Below are 19,462 nucleotides of genomic sequence, written 5' to 3'. Positions count from 1 at the left end.
ATTTATTTTTGGGACAGAGAGAGACAGAGCATGAACGGGGGAGGGGCAGAGAGAGAGGGAGACACAGAATCGGAAACAGGCTCCAGGCTCCGAGCCATCAGCCCAGAGCCCGACGCGGGGCTCGAACTCACGGACCGCAAGATCGTGACCTGGCTGAAGTCGGACGCTTAACCGACTGCGCCACCCAGGCGCCCCATAAATTCTTCTCATTTTTAAAGTAACCAACATGATAAACATATTTGATATGAGGCACGAAGAGATGAACATCTAAGTGGCAGAGTTAGGTTAATTCAGGACCTGAGCTCTGATGACAGGCTGTGCTCTTGGAAATTGTGCCAGAGGCAGTCTCTGAGGTGCTGAAGAATCCTCCCCCCAACAGGAGGCACTACCTCTGCCCTAACCAAATGTAGGATCTTTAGAAACAGGATGTGTTTCAAGATTGCTAACTGGGGTTTCCTGACTCGCCCAAGTCAGCAGTGGTCATAGTGCCAGGATGGCAACTCAGCCACCTGAGTCCAAGCCCATGACAAAAACCACTGGTAGGTAATGCAGTTTACCCTCTGCTGAATTGTTAATTCACAACAGTGTGTTAGGAATTCTTTGGAGTGTAAGTCTACACACATCTGTACTGGAAAGAAAGAGATGAAGGATGAGGGCAGTTGTATTCTTAATGCCTAGCACAGTGGCTAGTAAATAACGAGTTCAATAAACATCTATTGAATGATGACTAGGGGCTCAGGGAAGGGGTAAATCACTTGGGATTGGAGTGGATAAGAAGGTAAGGCTTGAACCTTCAACTGAGCCTTGAGTCATAGGAGAGATTTGAACAGGCAAAGAGTTAGGTTGGAAGGGATACCAAGTGGAAGAAAAAAGTCATACAAAAACCCATACAAGTAGGAAAGAAGAAGTCCTTTTCTGAGAAGAATATGTAAAGCAGATAAATAGGACCGTGTTTTGGGTTATAGCATAGTCCTTGCATTCGTCCTTATGTCCATCCATCCATCCATCCATCCATCCAAACATCCAGGCATCCAATCCTCCATCCGTCCATCTATCCAAACATCCATCCATCCATCCATCCAACTATCCAATCAATGCTTACTAAGTATCAGGTACATGGCATGACTACTGTAGACTTGAAAAGTAGGTTGGAACCAGATGGAATGCCAGACTCAGAAGATAAACTTTAATTTGATGGTGGTAAAGCCATTGATTTTTTTCTGAAGCATGGAAAGAGGTATTGAAAGTTTAAAAGAAAGTAGATTAGCAGAATTAAACAGGATGGATTGGAGAGAAAGGAGATAGGAATGAGAAAATCCACCGGCGGGAAATGCCAAGGTCCACAGGTAGGAGAATGAGCTCTGGACGGATGTGGTGATAGGGGTAAAGGGAAAGATGACAAGAAAAGGCCTGGCTTTGAGAGATGTGCAGAGCACGATGCAGGGCTCAATCCTGGGATCATGACCTGAGTTGAAATCAAGAGTCTGATGCTCAGTCGACTGAACCACCCAGGTGTCCTGGGAACTTCACATTTAACAACACCGTATAGACATATAAAATCAGATCTTTATGCAAAACGTTGGTTTTACACTTCTCTATCTGTCTTAATCCTTTGATATCAGAATGTCCAGTAATGCCTGAAGGAAAATTCTCACAGTAGGTTGGCCTAGAGAAGAGGGTTATACGTCGTCTTCTGTTACTCTGTTTTGTTAGATGGAATACGTGACAGCCACCTCTAGATCAATGATAGAGGGTGAGAGCACCGGTAATTGAAGTGCTCCGATTATCCGAAATCCATCTTTTTCATGACTTTGTGTTTAAGCCTCCTTTACTATCAAATCTTTTATCAGGGCTTCTAAAAAGAAGCAGTTTTCTAAATTTGAATGTGATCTACTGACCATACCCAACTTCTGCAGTGGGAGGTTATGAGCAGGGGAACGGCTAAATGATGCCAGAGCAGAGAGCACAGAAAACGTTACAATTTCTGATAGTTTAACAAATTCTTTGATTTTAGTCACTGGAGATTGAGAGGTAAATGAATACATGTTGCTTGGCACTGAAACGGCCTTTTCCTGTCTTTTTGTGCTGGGTGATGACAGTTACTTTTCTTTAACAATTGCTACATTCCTTTTATGTTCTTGGAATCCTGGAGTTGGAAACAACATCAAAAGTTCATCATGTTTCATTTCCCACTTGCCAACAGAATTAAACCTAAACTGTCCAAGCTGGATCATTGGCTGCTGTGTTCTTTGAGTCTTGGGCTTAAAGGATGGCTATGGGTATATGATGGAAGGGAGTTAGTTGGCTGGCAACCTGCTTATCATGTGTTACAGTTTTTTTTATTTTTTAATTTTTTTTTAACATTTATTTTTGAGAGACAGAGCATAAATGGTGGGGGAGCAGAGAGAGAGGGAAACACAGAATCCAAAGCAGGCTCCAGGCTCTGCACTATCAGCACAGAGCCCGATGTGGGCCTCAAACCCACAAACTGTAAGATCATGACCCGAGGTGAAGTCAGACGCTTAACCGACTGAGCCACCCAGGCGGCCCTCACGTGTTATAGTTTTGATGATAGTTATCTGCCTGCTTAGCGATAACATAAGACATGCACACATAGATGAATGTGATCTGATTGGCAGTCTGATGTTCTAGAATACAAATGAGGGGAATATGTGGAACAGAAGGACAATTTTCTTTGGAAAACAATATTTGTCATCTATTAAGTTTTGTTATCATAATGTTTGGCACAAAGCTTAGCAACAGAGTAGGCCCATCATAGGTGTTTGAAGGAGTAAAAAAAAAAAAATCTAGCAAATAAATATTTATCAGCTGAAGAAATGTGGCTGCCCAGGAGAGTGGGTTAACTGTTCTTCCCATTGTGTATTCCCAGAGTTCTTTTCAACTCTGTCTGTCAGTGCAGACCCCAAGAGAACCACGTTACACAGTAGTCCCTATGATACTATGTGAAAAAGAGTTCTGGAATCAAATAAGATTGGGAAATACTGGATTTTCTATCTCCTGTTTGGAATTATGGTGCACATTAGCATGTTAGGGCTTTGCAAAGACTGGAAATAAAGAAACCTGTTTATATTGGATGAACTCAGTATTTACTAAATCTATTTGGCCATAGGGAACTCCCCTCCCTTTTTTTTCACAAAACCTATTGACCATTCACACTCCAGGAAACACTGCCTTTTAAGGTTAATTGTTCATATTTTTGTCTGAGGGAGAGACCACCTTTTATTCATTTTTGTCTGTATGTGCTCTATGCTAACTTGCATATAGTAGGCACTATAAAGACTTACGCATGTAAAAGGAAAATGGCCTGTATGGGTTGGTTGGGATGACATCAACCAGTGATCGAAAAGGCTGGGGTGGAGTGCTTGTCTTGAAGATAAAGATAAACAGTGTCACAAATGAGATCAGACAGAAAGGGAGGAGTGAAATGGAGTGGGTTCTGAATTCAAAGGGCCTGTTTTTAACCCAAGTAGAAGACCAGAGCTTCTGACGCCACTCTTGAAGATCTTTAGTCTACTTTTTTTTTTTTTAATGTTTATTTATTTTTGAGAGAGAGAGAGAGACAGAGACAGAGACAGAGTGCAAGCTGGGGAGGGGCGGAGAGAGAGGGAGACACAGAATCCGAAGCAGGCTCCAGGCTCTGAGCTATCAGCACAGATCCCAACATGGGGCTCGAACCCACGGACTGTGAGATCATGACCTGAGCGGAAGTTGGACGCTTAACCAACTGAGCCACCCTGGTGCCCCTTTAGTCTATTTTTTATGACAATTACAATGTCCCTCTTAAATCACCTATATTTTCAAGCTTTTCAGAAATCTTTCGTGGGTGTACCTCAGTCACACTTAATGCGATTATCATACTATTATAGCAATTTCATTCTTAAAATTTCAGCCAAGCGATTATTTGGAAATGAGAGCCTACTTGGCAAAACTATCTGCAGGCTACACATGACTGTGTTTGGGGTCTCTAAGCAAGGCTGTGTTCTCCCAACTTACTACTGCAAGGCTTACAGCACCTTTGATGTGTCAGAGCAGTGCCACCCACCACTGAAATAGAGCAGAACCCCAGATATGCCCTGCAGCTGACTGCAGACAAATAAGGGAGTGCTACTAGTAAACAGAGGCCCCAAGGATCCAGGGGATTTTTCTGTGGTCCTCAGATATCCAAGGGAAAATGCTATTAGAGAGTCTATTTCATACAGCTCTGAATGGGTGCCTTCATTTGGCTGCTTTATGTTTTGCTCCAAGCAAAGGAAATTGAAAATAGATAGAAATCAGTAGTGTTCCCAGTGCCTTGTGTTGGCATCATACATATTGTGAGCAAAATATTACACCACATATCCAGAGACAGAGAGCCGTGTGCTTGAAATTTTTCATTTTGACCACATGTGCTTGAAAAACAACATTTAGCTCTCTTAAAGTTCTTACTGGAGAATAAGCTGAATAAATATCCAAAGGTTGTTTTAAAACTTTCCTCTGGCGTAACTACAAGAAGCTGGGCAGCACAGGAGTTTTAAAGTTTAGTATCACTTGAGTTGTGGGCATACACCGTAACTTGAGTTGCCCCGTCTCTGTATTTGAATTTAAGAAATAACTATTCTATTATTCCTCTTGTGAGGACTTCCATTTCCATTTCTGTTTTTTTTAAGTGGATTTATTTATTTTGATGGGAGGTGGAGGGGAGGAGGGCAGAGGAGGGCACGGTTCCATGCACCGTGAGATGACCTGAGCCAAAATCAAGACTCAGATGCTTAACTGACTGAGCCACCCAGGTGCCCCTCCATTTCTGTGCCAACTAGAGGTAGAATGGGTCTAAAGGAGATCATTATATTCATACTCTGATACAGGTATTTTTCTTCAGTAGTTACCCTAGTAACCACCACACGTTTACTGTATTTGTTGCTAAAATCATATGCTGACTTTTATTGCTATCGAGGAATATTACATTCAAAAGAATAAAGGGGTGTTCCTTTTCCACATCTTGCTGCATCCACTGTATTATGAAAATAAAGGGCTCTTACCTCATAGCCTATTGATATGTCAAGTAATAAATGTGACAGTTACCGGTTCTATTTTCCTTATCCCGTCTTCCTGCGCAACTGAAATGTAACATGTTTCTTACTAGTAACAGATGCTGGAAACCTTTTTTTGAAATTCCTCTGGAGAGGCTGTCCTGTTGATTCCATTAGACGTGGGAAGTGGCTTTATGCAGATGTCTACTTGCCAGGATGCAATGTTGTAATTGCTGTTCTGCTGACCCCTTGCTGAGTGCCATGCTTTTCTCTTGTAGGTGATGTGCCTTCAGGACTTTTTTGGTGACGATGACATTTTTATTGCATGTGGACCGGAGAAGTTCCGTTACCAGGATGATTTCTTGCTAGATGAAAGTGGTAAGGAAAAAAAAAAGTTCAAAACCAGGGGAAATTTGAGGCAGCTTTCCAAAATGAGCCACACCAGGCCAAGATTATGTCAACCCCAAAGCTACCAAATCAGTTTCAGATCCTCACCCAGCATGTCTTTTCCATATCTAGAATTTCTTTGATTTTTTTTATATAGAAAACAGATGAAATGATAATTGGAAAGGTTAAATCATTCAGAAGAGTAAATTACCAATGGCTAATTTATAACCGTTTAATAACTAAATTGATGTTTTATAGAAGACCATGATGCAGATTTCTACATTTTTAATTATCTATTTTTGTCAACATGTGTAGTTGAGAGCTTTGTAATCATAAAATTATTGAGTATGTTTCTCTGAAGCTTTCACTTTACCTACTTTTAGGTTCCTAACTGGGGACAGTGGCTAGGTATCCCTTTTTCTTTAACGACTACAGAATTTGTATGTCATTAGCATCTGTGAGAGACCAAAAGGAGGAGGGTAGGTCCTTGGATTCAAACTGGAATGTGATTGTAAAAAAGAGAGAAGAGACAGTTGATCAAGAGGGAAAGAATTGTCTCAGGAAATGAATATGAAAAATTGTGACTTCAAGAATGATTTTTTTTTGATGCCATAAGTCATCTCAAGAGTCCTAACAGCATCACAGAAAAGATTATTGCACTGAAAAAAAAAGAGACCTCTCCTTAATCGTATTACTTCTGATTTAATTGGGAGATATTACATATTTATGGACAATTCAGACTCTAGCTAGTGGGAAGTGCTTTTTGAAGTGATAATGGATTTTATACTAAAATGCATGTGGAAACAAATTAGTGAGCTTTTGACAAAGTGGATGGGAAATACTTGAGTGCCGACTTGGTAGTGTAAGTGATGTGATGGAGGGGTCCTGCCGCGCCCCTGCTGATGTATGTTCACATATAGTATCTATATTAATGGTATATACGCGTATCATCTATATGCATTTGAACATAGTACAATTATTTCATCATTTAAAAATGACTTGGGGTGTGTGGGGAGGGATAGGAATTAGAAAGATTTCCCCTGTATTGTGAAAACTTCGAATGCCCAATGGACGTATATATTTGACATGAGATATGACATAATATGTTGGTTGGATAGATAGATAGATAATATGATAGAAGTGTCATTTGAAGAGATTTAAGTTATTTTGCTTCAAAAAAAACCTAGTTGAAAGAGTGATGTAGGTATCCTTCCCTCTAAATAAATTTTCTCTAAATACATTCCATCTTTATCTCTGATTGATGTGCCTTTTGGGGGCCAGAATTTATGTAAATCTATCATACACAGGGTGCCCGCTGGGAGGACTCTCCCATCCCACCCCTGCCTTCTACAGGATGAGACTGCTCTGCCATTGTGCAAAACAAGAGAATGTTAGGAGTCAGGCAGGAGCCAACAACACAGTTTCGAGAAAAATAAACTGCCTTGACTTTCAATTTAAAGAAAATAGCTGCTTCTGATAGAATAGTCTGAGAGAACAGATAACGTTCTGAAATGAAAGTTTCATTTGTTACCTCGATAGAAAACAAGCTGTCAGATTCCGGCTGGAATACAGTTCAGTGTCAAGTCAGCAGTGTTGACCTGGGGCTGCCGAAGTGTCTATCAGGCCTGCAGGTAGGCCTGGGACCTCCCCTGGCCCAGCCCCTCCCGGTGAGGCCTCTGGGTTGGGCTTTGCCTTCTCTGCAATGTGCTCTCACACCATATGCTGCAACTTGTCCTATTCCCCTGTGACAATAAACAGGCTTTCTGGAAAGCACAACAGAAAAATACCAGGAAATCCTTTGTGATTTCCCCTTAGAATCCTTTCTCATTTAAAAAAATGCAGATAGGGGCACCTGGGTGGCTCAGTTAGTTAAGCTTCAGACTCTTGACACGGGCTAGGTCATGATCTCACTCTCATGAGATCCAGGTCCTGCAATGGGCTCCGAGCTGTGCGTGAAGCCTGCTTGGGATTCTCTCTCTCTCTCTCTCTCTCTCTCTCTCTCTCTCTCTCTCTCTGCCCCTCCCCCCACTCCTTCTCTCTCCCTCCCCTTCTCTGCCCCTCCCCTGCTTGCATGCACTCTCTCTCTCTCAAAATAAATAAACATTTGTAAGAGAGAGAGAGAGAGAGAGAGAGAGAATGCTCTCATGCTAACAGGGGAGGAGCAGAGAGAGAGGACAGAGGATCCGAAGTGGGCTCCGTGCTGACAGCAGAGAGCCCCATATGGTGCTCAAATTCCATGAAATCATAACCTGAGCCGAAGTTGGATGCTTAACCAACTGAACCACCTAGGCGCCCCTAAATAAACATTTAAAATATTTTTTTTTAAAAGGCAGCTAGCTAGCTAGATATCTACATACACGTACAACAGTGCACGTGAACACACGTGGATCAGACACCTTGCCCATCATTTATGGTTTGCTACCTTGAAGGACCACTTCAAACTATTTCAGTGAGAAAGTGCGAACTTCAAGTTATTACCCCCGATGAATATACCCTAACCATTACTTGGTGTGATATCCATTTGCTGAGTAACAGTGTCCTCCTCCATCCTAAAAGAAACACGTGGATTGGGGGAAGGGGTAGAAAAAAGAATCTAAATTGAGATTTTACTTCCTTGGATGAACTTACTCTGAGACTAAATTCACACATTGACAACTGCAATTTCCCTGTTGCTTGTACAGCATGTTCTAGTGCTAATGTATTAAAATTTGAATCTTTTTTTAAGTGCTCTGGGATGATTTATCCCAGCTTATCTGTACTTGCTAAATGGTATTTGCACATTGTGGCTTCATTTGGCCTGTTCCATACTAGCTTCCTAAAAGGGGTATCGGTGGGGGATACAGACATCTTCAGAATTAATACTCAAGCAAGGCTGGGCTTGAGTTAGTGGCATCAAGAAGTGGCCTTTTGCCACAAGGCAGTACTTTTATTTTGTCTTTCAAAATTAACCCAGCTCCCTGGGTGCTCAGGATCAGCAAGAATATGTCCCCCTAATTACTGCTGGGCCAGCTCCTGGAGATGGCTTGTAAGGTCTTTCCAGTGAGGAATTCTGCCATTATAGACTTACATTTCGTGGGCTGCATTGGAGCCAGATCAATGTTAGAAACTGTGAGGGAGCATCCTTCCTCCCCTAAATTTTCACATGCGGGAAAAAAAATGCCTTCTTTTTTCCAGCTTAAAATGTAACCCATTTTAAGCAATATCGTCATCAATCGGTGGAGTCTTAGCACCTTTGAAAAATGGTGGATACAGCGCTATATATAGAGACAGACAGGCCGACAGCTCCTTCCCCTGCATGGGCTGCTGTCTCATTTAGAATGATGAAACATAGTCAAGGAAAATGCCAAATTGGAGACAGGAAGCTTAACATAGCTTTGCTTATATATTGATGATAAACTGACAAATTGGTGATTTTGTTGCCATTAAAAAATGAGAGGATTTTGTTGACAAATGCCCACCTCACACCTAGGAGGGACGATTAACCCCTCGGTGATGAGCTTGTCACGGGATGTCACCTTCTGTCTGTACCCCCCCCCCCCAGCTTCAAGCCAACAGCCCCCAAACCTACTAGGCCAGTGCCTTCACCCATTTACCTCACCCCTGCCAAGCCTGCCACCTGCTCAGGAATCTAAGTATTTCTCATCCTCTTTTTTTACCAATTCCTGAGTGCTCTTGAATCTGATGTTAATCGCCATTACTTCAGACTTACATATTTTTGCACAGATGTTACTAGCTTCCTAGGGCTGCTGTAAGAAAGCACTGTAAACTAGGTGGCTTCCAACAACAGAAATTGATTTTCTAACAGTTCTGGAGGCCAAAAATCTAACCTCAAGATATAGGAAAATTTCTGTCTCCGAAGTCTCTGGGTAAGATGCCTTCTAAGCTATAATCCTAGTTTCTGGTGGTTGTTGGCAATTTTTGGAATCCCTTGGCTTCCTGCGCCATTACTCCAGGGTCTGCCTCCAGCCTCACAAGGCCTAATTCTCTGTGTGTGCAAAATTTCCTCTTCTTCTAAGGACCCCAGTAATTGAACTAAGTCCCATCCTAATCCAGTATGACCTCATTTTAACATGATTACATCTGCAAAGACCCTATTTCCAAATAAGGTCACGTTCACAGGTACCAGGGGTAGGACTTTAACATATCTTTTGGGGGACACAATTCAACCCACCACAGATGTTTGAGGTTGTCCAGATTTTATTTGAACTTGAGTTACAAATAAACTCATTTTTATTTGTTTGTTTCGGCCTGTCTTTAGATTTTCACAGTTATAGCTTTATATTAATCAGTACAATACCTAGACAACAGAGCTGTGACAAGACTGTCCCCTCGTCTGACCTTTCACGGGTAGGGTCACTCATCTCGTGGATCAGAAGAATGCTGTGAGATGGTCTGAGTAAATGCATTGGTCAGCAGTGCATTTGACAGGGCCTCTCCTGGAATCCTTTTGGCTAAGATAAAAATATATGGTCTGAATGACATAGGTGGTTGTGTTTTTAATTGATTGAACTGAGTTGCCTTGTCCAAGAGGCTGATGTCCATGTGGTGGCGGAGATCTCTGTTAGAATTCACTCAGAGGTCCCTGAAGAGAGGGACTGTTTGTACGCTGAGAATCACACCAATAGGGTTCTGCCTTGGATTCTGTGTAGTTGAGTGTGGCTAGAAATGCCCATTTGAGAACATTGATGGTGCATGGATGAAATCATCTGGTAGGAAAACAAGGATCCACAAGGATTTTAACAGAATGGATTGTATCCAAGAAGATAAAATTAAATTGGTATTAACAAAAAGTAGTGCTTCGGGTATTTTTTTGTTTAAAAAAAAAAAAGCCAGTTTTACAAGCTTAATTAGGAGTAACGTAGTTTTAACAGTAGAGCCTGCATGTGAAGATTTTAGTTGACGGCGGGCTTCTTGTGAGATGTGGCTCATTTGCCGAATGGTTTGTAGGCACGTCGTATATCATAAAACCTTTCAATCCGCCTGATTGAACATGGCAAATGTTGACCGAAAGGTAAGATTAAAAGTGCTCTTCAAAATTCACAAAGCTAGTATACAAGTAGAGTAAGTATAGTGTAGAAAAGAGAAGAAATTTAAATTATGGGGCTTTCACATGAGTTTTGTAAGTTTGCAGCATTTATACTTTTGAAGTTTTGGAAGTTTAAAACTGCACTAAGACTTTCGGGATACCGTGTGTGTGTGTCCATGTGTGTGCATGCACTTGTGTGCGTAGTGTCCTATTTCTGAGGAGTGCCAGGCCAGGTTCTCCCTGTACTAGACACACCCATCTGAAGTGCAGTGTGCTTCCTGGGTATGTGATTCTAAAGGTTTCTTTGTTTTTGAGGGAGAGATAGAGCACAAGTGGGGAAGGGGCAGAGAGAGGGCGGGGGGACAGAGGATCTGAATCAGGCTATGCTCTGACAGCAGCTAGCCTGATGTGGGGCTCAAACTCACAAGCTGCGAGATCATGACCTAAGCTGAAGTCAGATCTGACTAAGCCACCCAGGGTGCCCCCTGGGCATGTGATTCTAGAAGGAACATTTCTTTGGCTTCTCCTATGGACTCCCTGCTGGTGGGTGCCCAGAATCCACTTCGTAAAACATTTCTGGAAATACTCCAACCTGACCACTTTCCAGGGACCCATGTCCTGAGTGAGATGAGACAGAAGCTGCATTAGGCACCCTTCACCAAGCAATGATTTTGATTGTTTTCCCCAACTCTGGGTAGTAAGAAAATGGGGTTAGAACCTAGAATAGTGGAAGCAGTCTTGGAGTAAGGTTAGAAGACAGGTGTAGTCCAAGTTCCATGTCCTGCTTGCTGTGTGGTCTTTGTATCTCTGAGCCTGCTTCCTATTCTGGGAAACACCTTTTTTTCCTGGGTTGTAATGGACCTCAAATGAGATAATAAATGTCAAAGCACGTTCAGAACTGTGTTCCTTGTTACTTAGTGAATGATGTTAGCGAATGACACCTCAGCTAAAATATACCTCCTAGTGGACTGCAGCTGGACTCAGCCACGTAGATTCATTTGCAGGGCTTAATTGGAGGCAGATGTCACCAAGATTTGGTTCTGGTGCTCTTTAGAACCAAAAAGCGATTGTCTGTTGCTTTCTTCCCGCTCTCGACTTCTATTCCTGTGGTGGAGGTAAGAGGGAATTAAGGGACCTTTGAAGATATCCACCCTTCTCTGGAGGGAATCTCTGGAAGATTAAACGAAACCACATCTAGAACCTGTCAGACTCTTAAAATGGACAACATTCAAGGGTCCCAGCCTGTGTGTCCACATAGATTTGGGTCTGTGGGATTTTTGGTGGCCCCATCACTCTGTCCCAGGGCTGGTGATGCTAGGAAACCATAAGTCATTCCAAACACTAGGAAGATGCTCCGAGTCTGGATAGGCCTCCTCACAGAATGGATTTTTAGCTACTGCTAACAAAACTCATTTTTTCATGCATCCATTCATTTATTCAATAGGCTAAGCTAATTTAGCATGTGCCAGGCAGTATGCTAGGCACAGATAACTGTGCATTTACTGCACTTACATGAAATATGACCGGACGACCCGTCATAAGACTTTTAATATTGCTTATGTCTAAAAATGCCAACGGATCTCTGGCCCTGAACTTTGACTCAAAATATTACATGGTGCTTCTTGCCGTAGTGTATTTTATTCCTTTGGAAAAATATTGTGGGAAATGACTAATGGGGTCATAATAGACTGACTTCTCTTTATAGATTTAAATTTTAATTGGATTATATGGCCAGTTTAAATTGAATCTGTGGGCATATTTCTTTGAGATGCGTGGTACTTCATGCTGGAATATTTTATTGTTTCAATAAATGTTAATTCTAGGAATGTATGGTTCTTATTTTTTAAAAAACTCGATAGCTTTCTTATTGAATAATTGCCAAGTTTCCATGACATTTCATTGTTGTATAGAAAATCTGGCATGATTTTGATTGCATTGATTTATAGAACGCAGCCTGATGTTTGAAATAGAGTTTTAGGGTTTTTCTTTGTTTTGAGTTCCAGAGAGCACATTGGTAACATACTTACTCTTGTCAGCAAGTTCCCATTTGCCTCTTAGCGGTGGTAAAACTGGAGGGGTTCAGGGTTCGGGAGACTTTCTCCACCATAACTACATTTTAGCTCATGCGTAATATAAAATTCCCCAGAACATAGTGATATTTTCAAATTTCATAGCTGCCAAGCTGTGGAGACATATAGAATATTATTCTTTGGGACAGGATTTAACTCCAGTGTAAGCTAGTTCCTTTGCTACAAATAGATGATTTTCTAGTTGGGAAATCAAGACATTGTGTAACACATGCGGTCTTTTCTTTACACTTTCTCTTCTGGTCCCCCGGGCTTCTTTTTATTGTATTCAGTCACATTGACACCTGAATTGTTGGCAGGGAAGCACCCTACAAATATAACATTGACAATGAATCTGCACACTAGGAGTTTTGAAGGCTATCAGCCCACCTCCGTGTCCAGGGCAGAGGTCCCTCACATGGCATTGCAATAGCTGTTCATCCATTCCTACCTGGAGCCCTCTGTTCTGCAGCTTACAACTGTATAAGGAGGTCAGTCCCCTGTGCTGATATCACCAGTGTTGATATTTTTATCTCTTTTTTATGCTTATATTTGAAAGGGGGGGGGCAGAGAGAGAGGGAGACAGAGGATCCAAAGCAGGCTCCACACTGACAGCAGAGAACTAGATGCAGGGATTGAACTCATGAACCGTGAAGTCATGACCTGAGCTGAAATCAGGAGTCAGATGCTTAACTGACTGAGCCACACAGGTGCCCCAAGTTCTGTCTTAAAAAACAAAAGAAAGAAAAAAAAAGTTTATTTATTTTGAGAAGGGGGGAGGGGCAGAGAGAGAGAGAAAGAGAGAGAGAGAGAGAGAAAGAGAAAATCCCAAGCAGGCTTCATGCTGTCAGTGCAGAGGCTGATGTGGGGCTCCATCCCATGAACCATGAGATCATGATCTGAGATGAAATCAAGAGTCAGACGCTTAACTGACTGAGCCCCCCAGGCAACTCTTTTATAAGTTCTTTCTTATATTGGGCCCAAGTTAATCTCTTTCTAGCTTGTACACAGTAGTCCTCATTCTGCCCTCCAGAGTAATAAACACCACTCACTGCCTTCATTCACAGAAGATGAACTTCTATAAACTACAGGGATGATCAAAGTCATTCACTATAAACTGTTTTATTTGCCTTCCTTCTACGTTTTTTTATTTATTTTTTTTTTTGGGACAGAGAGAGACAGACAGAGCACGAACGGGGGAGGGGCAGAGAGAGAGGGAGACACAGAATCGGAAACAGGCTCCAGGCTCTGAGCCATCAGCCCAGAGCCTGACGCGGGGCTCGAACTCACGGACCGTGAGATCGTGACCTGGCTGAAGTCGGACGCTTAACCGACTGCACCACCCAGGCGCCCCTATTTGCCTTCCTTCTAAACCAAAATGTCTTTATATCTTCTCTCTTCCTTCTCTCATCTTTCAGGGGAAAAAGAGTCTTTTTTTCTAAAGGCAAATGCAATGTTCTTGACTTTGTCTTCTCTCTTCTTCTTTGTGACCTTGCCTTATCAGTCTTCCTTTCCTATTGTTCTTGTGGATTTGTTATTTTACCCTATCTTTACCGTCTCTTTCTCCTCAACCTGCAGCCACAACTAAGTTTCTCCTGTCCTAAGAGGACCTTCAGTCATCTCTATCACCTCATCAAAGCACAGTGCCCTTTCTCTGCCAAACAGCCTTAAAAAACAAAAACCCCACAAAATTACTAAAAAAAAAGGGCAAAATTACTGTCCTCAAGACCTTCATGTCCTCATCCTGACTCACTTTTTATACCCTTGGGTAAATAGTACCTTTTAAACATGAGAGTTATGGGGACTTTTTTTTCACTAAAAGTTGTCTTCCACTATCCTTTTAAATGTATATAGTGGTGGGAGCTCTTCTTTGCCACTGTAGGACACTTAGCCACAAATCTCAAGACTTTTCTCCTCTCTCCTAAGATGGTAAAAAGTATTATGGACTCTTCTTATTACAAATCACCATCTCAATCCAGAAATGAATATATTGAGTCCCATGCGATAGTCATTCAAAATTGGAATTCCTTTTCCATACCTCTCCAGGGCCCAATGTCGTGAGTCCCTTCTCTGAAGGAAAAAGGTAGGGTTCTCCTTTTCCACTTACCTCCTCCCTGATGTTTTTTTTATCTTTTCAGGGTCGGAAGAGAGAAGGGTGGAGAGGAGCAGGGTGATGAGAGAGGGGAGGTGGGATGTCCTTACAGGATAGCGCTGTTGTAAGATGGCTTCAGGCCCTCCGGGCCAGCACACGTTATAGGAAGCCAACTTCTCATACGGGTGTTTTTGTGGGTTCTTCAGGGACTCTTACTGGGAACATTCCACTCTTCTGCTTTGATGTGGTCAGTTCGGTTTCTTCCAGCTTTGGATGTTTCTCCCTTAGTCCTTATTTTCCAAAGCTCTCCCTGTTGGCCTCAGATGATCCTCTTGGGAAGAATTTAAATTAGCTCCATGCCAATTCACTCCCTCCGTTCCACAGTGCACTCATATGTCCTTTGCCCAGACAACAGGCCACCCGATGCAGCCAAGCCTCCTTTACTCTGCTGCCAGTGGTCCTCCAGTAAATAGCCAAACACTCAGACGCGAGTGTGTAATTCCCCTCAATCCACAGATGACACTGACCAGGTTCTTCAGATCTCCCAGTGAAGCCCTAACTGAGATGAAGAGAAGCATCTCCCCTCTTCTGGAATGAGGGAACTCTGCACAACTCTCTAAAGAAATCCTTCTCACAAATCCCCTTTCTCTCTGTTAACATAAGTCTTTTATCCCTTTGAAATGAGTAAGAAAACTAAGGCCTGCAATTTGTTTGTTTATATCTGCTTTGAAATTTCTAGAAGGTGATCTGGCTCTCAATTCACTTCGGTGTCTGATACACATCCCCTTGCAGTCTGGGTGCAAATTCCATTTTGAACCCTGTTCCATTTGTGACTTCCTTCCACTCCTGCCACATATATAATAGTTCCATACACAAGGATAACCTTCAAATCACTATATCCGATGCCCTTGTTTTCCTTTTTCGTCCCCAACTTCTTTGTAGAGTTTGACATGTTCCAGGATTCCCTCCTTGAAATTCTCTTCTCTTGTCCATCCCCGTGTCTTGCTGTTCTGATCTTCTGCCCACCTTCTTGACTGCTCCTGAGCTTCATTCAGGTTTGTTCTGCCACGTTTCCCTTAATAATTGTTCCCTAAGATTCATTCCTCAACCCTTTTTTTCTGCTTAATTACTTTCAATTCCAAGCCAAGTTCATCTACCTTAATGGTTTCAGCAATGATGGTTATGGTAGACAGTGACGGTGACAAATGGCAACCAGATGGTATGCAATAAGCAAAGTCTTTGAAGTATGTATAATTTTCCCAATTTTACAATTAAGGAAATTAAAGCTTTGATGATAAATAATTTGTCCAAGGCCACACAGCTAGTCAGTCTCAAAGTTAGAGTTCAAACCCAAGTTTGTTTATGTTTGATGATATACTCTTAATCTCTAAGTCCACCTCCTCTCAGATCTACATCTCTAGCCCTGACTCCTCCCATGGGCTCCAGAACCATATTTCCAACTTGCTAGTATGAACTTCCTTACAGTTATTCTACAGCCACTTGCAATTCAACATTTTTCACAACTGAACTCATCATCTTCTTAGTCAATTTTATCCCTCTTTCTGTGTTTCCTATATTAGTTCATGGGATCAGCATCCTCTTTAACACCAGCGTTGCAAACGTGGAGTCGTCTTTCACTTGCCCCTCCCCTTTACTCCTCATATCTCACATTTTGTCACCTGCTTTTCAATGCCACCACCATTATTTTAGGTCAGTTCCTCATTATCTCTCGCTTAACCTCTTTTTTTTTTAAAAAAAAAAAGTTCATTTACTTATTTTTGAGAGAAGGAGGTTAGGGGAAGACAGAGAGAGGGAAACAGAAAACCCCAAGGAGGCTCCAAGCTGTCAGTGCAGAGCCCAACTCGGGGCTGGAACCCATGAACTGAGAGATCGTGATCTGAGCCAAAATTAAGAGTCAGACACTCAACAGACTGAGCCACCCAGGCACCCCTCTTGCTTACTCTCATGATGACTCTTGCTTTCCTGGTTTCAGTCTTTAATTGTTCCACCTGTTTGTACACAGGTGGATTCTCCCAATATTCACTTGAATATAGCCCTCCACCACCCAGAAACTCTAGGGAAGTTGTGATTCAGCTTTGTGATATCTTTATAGCTCTTGTCATTGCTTTATTACTCCTCTGCACTCCAGCCACAGTAGTACTTGCTGGTCTTCCAAAAGCCATTTGTTTTCAGTATCTCTGTCTCTACTCATACTGCCCCCTCAACCTGGAATGCTCTTTTTCCTTTTCCCCACCACCACCCAGCAAACTCCCTTTGCCCTTTTGAAGTCTAGTTCGAAAGTTCTCTTTCCCCATCTTGTTGGTTTCAGTCAATTACTGATTTCTCATTCTTTTTACAGATATTTATCTCATTTAATCCTCAGAAAAACCCTGCGGTGTTGCTTTGCAAATAAAGAACACCAAGTTAAGACAAGCTAAGAAACTGCTTAAGGTCACATATCCAGTGGGTAACAGGGTTGGGAGGAAAACTGGAGATTCCAGACTCCTTGTTTTTATCTTACTTGTTAGTTCCTTGGGGCTGGGTCTCTGTATCATCAATCTCTGTATCCCACAGCACGTATCACAGTGCTCTGAATGTAGTAAAAGCCCAAGAAATGTTAGCTGAGTCAGTGGATGCAGAAGGGATCTACTCCACCAGTCAACCTTGTAGACGCTTGAGGACTGAGGCTCGACACTTCCCCAGAGCTGGTTTCTCCAGATTTGTTAGGAAAGTTCCTTCAGTTGTTTCTCTGAAGACCATCCTACGATCCTGGTTACTTTTGTCTGGATACTTTTTGGTCGGCAATCTCCTCCTCAAAATAAACCCAGAACTGAATGCAGTACTCCTTGAAGGCTTCAAATAGCACAGAGAATATACACTTATTTAATAGGGGCATCAAACTTGTTTAAATGCAGCCTAAATGTGATTATGGTTTCTTTAAGCACTAGCCAAGCATTGCAGGCTGTCAATTAGCTTGCGGTCAGCTGAACTCTGTGGGGCTTTCCGATATGGTGTGAAGCCAGGTTCTACTTGTTTAATTGCATGTCTGAACCTCCATCCAGTACTTTAGTTGTATTCATGCCAGAGCACCTTATTAATTTTAGTCACTAATTCTGGCCATTTAAGAGCCTTAAGCATCCAAATTCTGCCTGAGGATAAATAATAGCAGAGGACAGAATTGAAATAAGGTCTGTCTGTTTCCAGGCCCTTGCTCTTCCCAAACAAGTTATGCTGCTGAGGACCTCTCTAGCTAAAGACCAGTAGCATAGCTGCCTGAAAGCTCTCAGACAAGAAGTAAAATAAATGAAAAGCTATAATAACCTTTATATGTGTCTTCAGGGGCGGCAATGGGAGGGCAGCCTCAGGCCCAATGTCTGGCTTTGGCTGGCTCATTCTTTTCCCACAGAGGGGGACCTCAGTTTCTTTTATCCCCTGCACTGACCCCCATATTCCCCCCCGAGTATAGGAAGGTACAGATAGAACTTTCTTCTTTGCGTGCATCCCCAGGGCATATGCACTGGGGTTTTTGTGCCCATTTGAAATCTCCCAGTTCAATTCCCCATACCAAGCGCGTGTTAAGAGCCTACTGTGTGTCAAGCATTCTTGGGGTTTAAACAAAGAAGTTCTGGAAAGTTAAATATCTACTTATGGAAAGCAGATGAAGTGAATGTTATGGTGGAAAAAGACTTGATGTGAAGGTAATTCTAAAATCTAATTCCAGACTGAGTAATAATTTGATATGTGTGTGGATATAGGTTGTCTCTATAGATTTTCATTATTGTAAGTATTCTGAGTAGCTGAAACATAATAAGATACTGATGTTATATGACTCTTTGCTGCCTAAAACTAGATTTTCCTTCACGATAGCTCTGGAAAATAAACAAATGGATAAAGCTTTCAGTAAAAAAAATATGATTGCGTGGGTGACTTATCTTCTTGTTTCAATAGGCAGAATCACTGTAAAATCATGAGTCCAACTTTTCTTGGAGACTTAAAACAGATCTGAATAAGAGTTTGTCTAAATTCATATGAGTCTTCATCAAATAATCAGAACTAGGCCAAAGAAAAGCAGCCTTGTCAGGAGTGCCAGCAACGGAACTGAAAGAAGCCACACCTGTAAGCTCAGGGAAGGGAAGTGAGCAAAGGCAAACCATTGCCAGGTCAGGGCGAAAACTAGCATCATCACGATCAAAGACGAAATCAAGCTCTGCATTTAGTTTAGCTATTGAGGTACACTAGGGCCAACTGATTCAGTGAATGCCTTTCGTTCACTTGTGGGGCGCCCCGCTGATACGACAGCTAGGACATCTCGTTGATAGGACCACAGAGATCCTTGCCCAACTATGGAGAACAGAGGTTATAAAGCTTTTGAGTTGATTAGCTCTGGAGAACACAAAATTTCTTTTATAGATTGCCTCTCAACCTTAGTGTCAACTTAGGTACATTTATAGCTTAATACCTTTTTTTGTGTTCATTTCACACTTGATAGCCTTTCAACAGAATTATTCTAAGAATAACATTAGAAGTCAGAGGATTAGTTCACATTATGATTAGTTTCACAAAACCTATGGAAAAATGAGTACTGTTGTTTCTTCTTAAGATATAAAATCTTCCCATATGCAATGGATTTTCTAAATATGAAAATAAGGATAGCTAAATATACTAGGCAGCAGGGTCTATAGACAATTAACATGAGTTCAATTTATTATATCCCCTATGAGATATGTGTGTGTATGGATATAGTAATAGGTTCTAACCAATTTGACTAGTATTGAGTGAATATCTACCATGTGCCAGGCACTAGTGAAGTGAAGAGAGAAAAATTCTGGTCCACATGGAGCTTATTGGGAGAGGAAGATAT

At 41.9% G+C, this 19,462-nt stretch overlaps 1 protein-coding gene across 5 annotated transcripts in view; it reads left to right on the top strand.

Annotated features, from left to right (window-relative positions):
* The window catches only part of DCLK1 (doublecortin like kinase 1), a 348,175-nt gene that overhangs the window by 174,843 nt on the left and 153,870 nt on the right, over positions 1-19,462 (top strand). For all 5 annotated transcript variants that reach the window (XM_032593819.1, XM_030309040.1, XM_032593840.1 and 2 more), the window contains exon 4: positions 5,309-5,408. In XM_032593819.1, coding sequence (XP_032449710.1) covers positions 5,309-5,408 — 100 coding nt within the window. The remainder of the gene's footprint in view (positions 1-5,308; positions 5,409-19,462) is intronic.

This window comes from Lynx canadensis, chromosome A1 (genome assembly GCF_007474595.2).
Source record: "Lynx canadensis isolate LIC74 chromosome A1, mLynCan4.pri.v2, whole genome shotgun sequence".
NCBI lineage: Eukaryota > Metazoa > Chordata > Mammalia > Carnivora > Felidae > Lynx > Lynx canadensis.
Note: the sequence above shows the minus strand (reverse complement) of the source record. Positions and strands in the feature narration are given on the sequence as shown.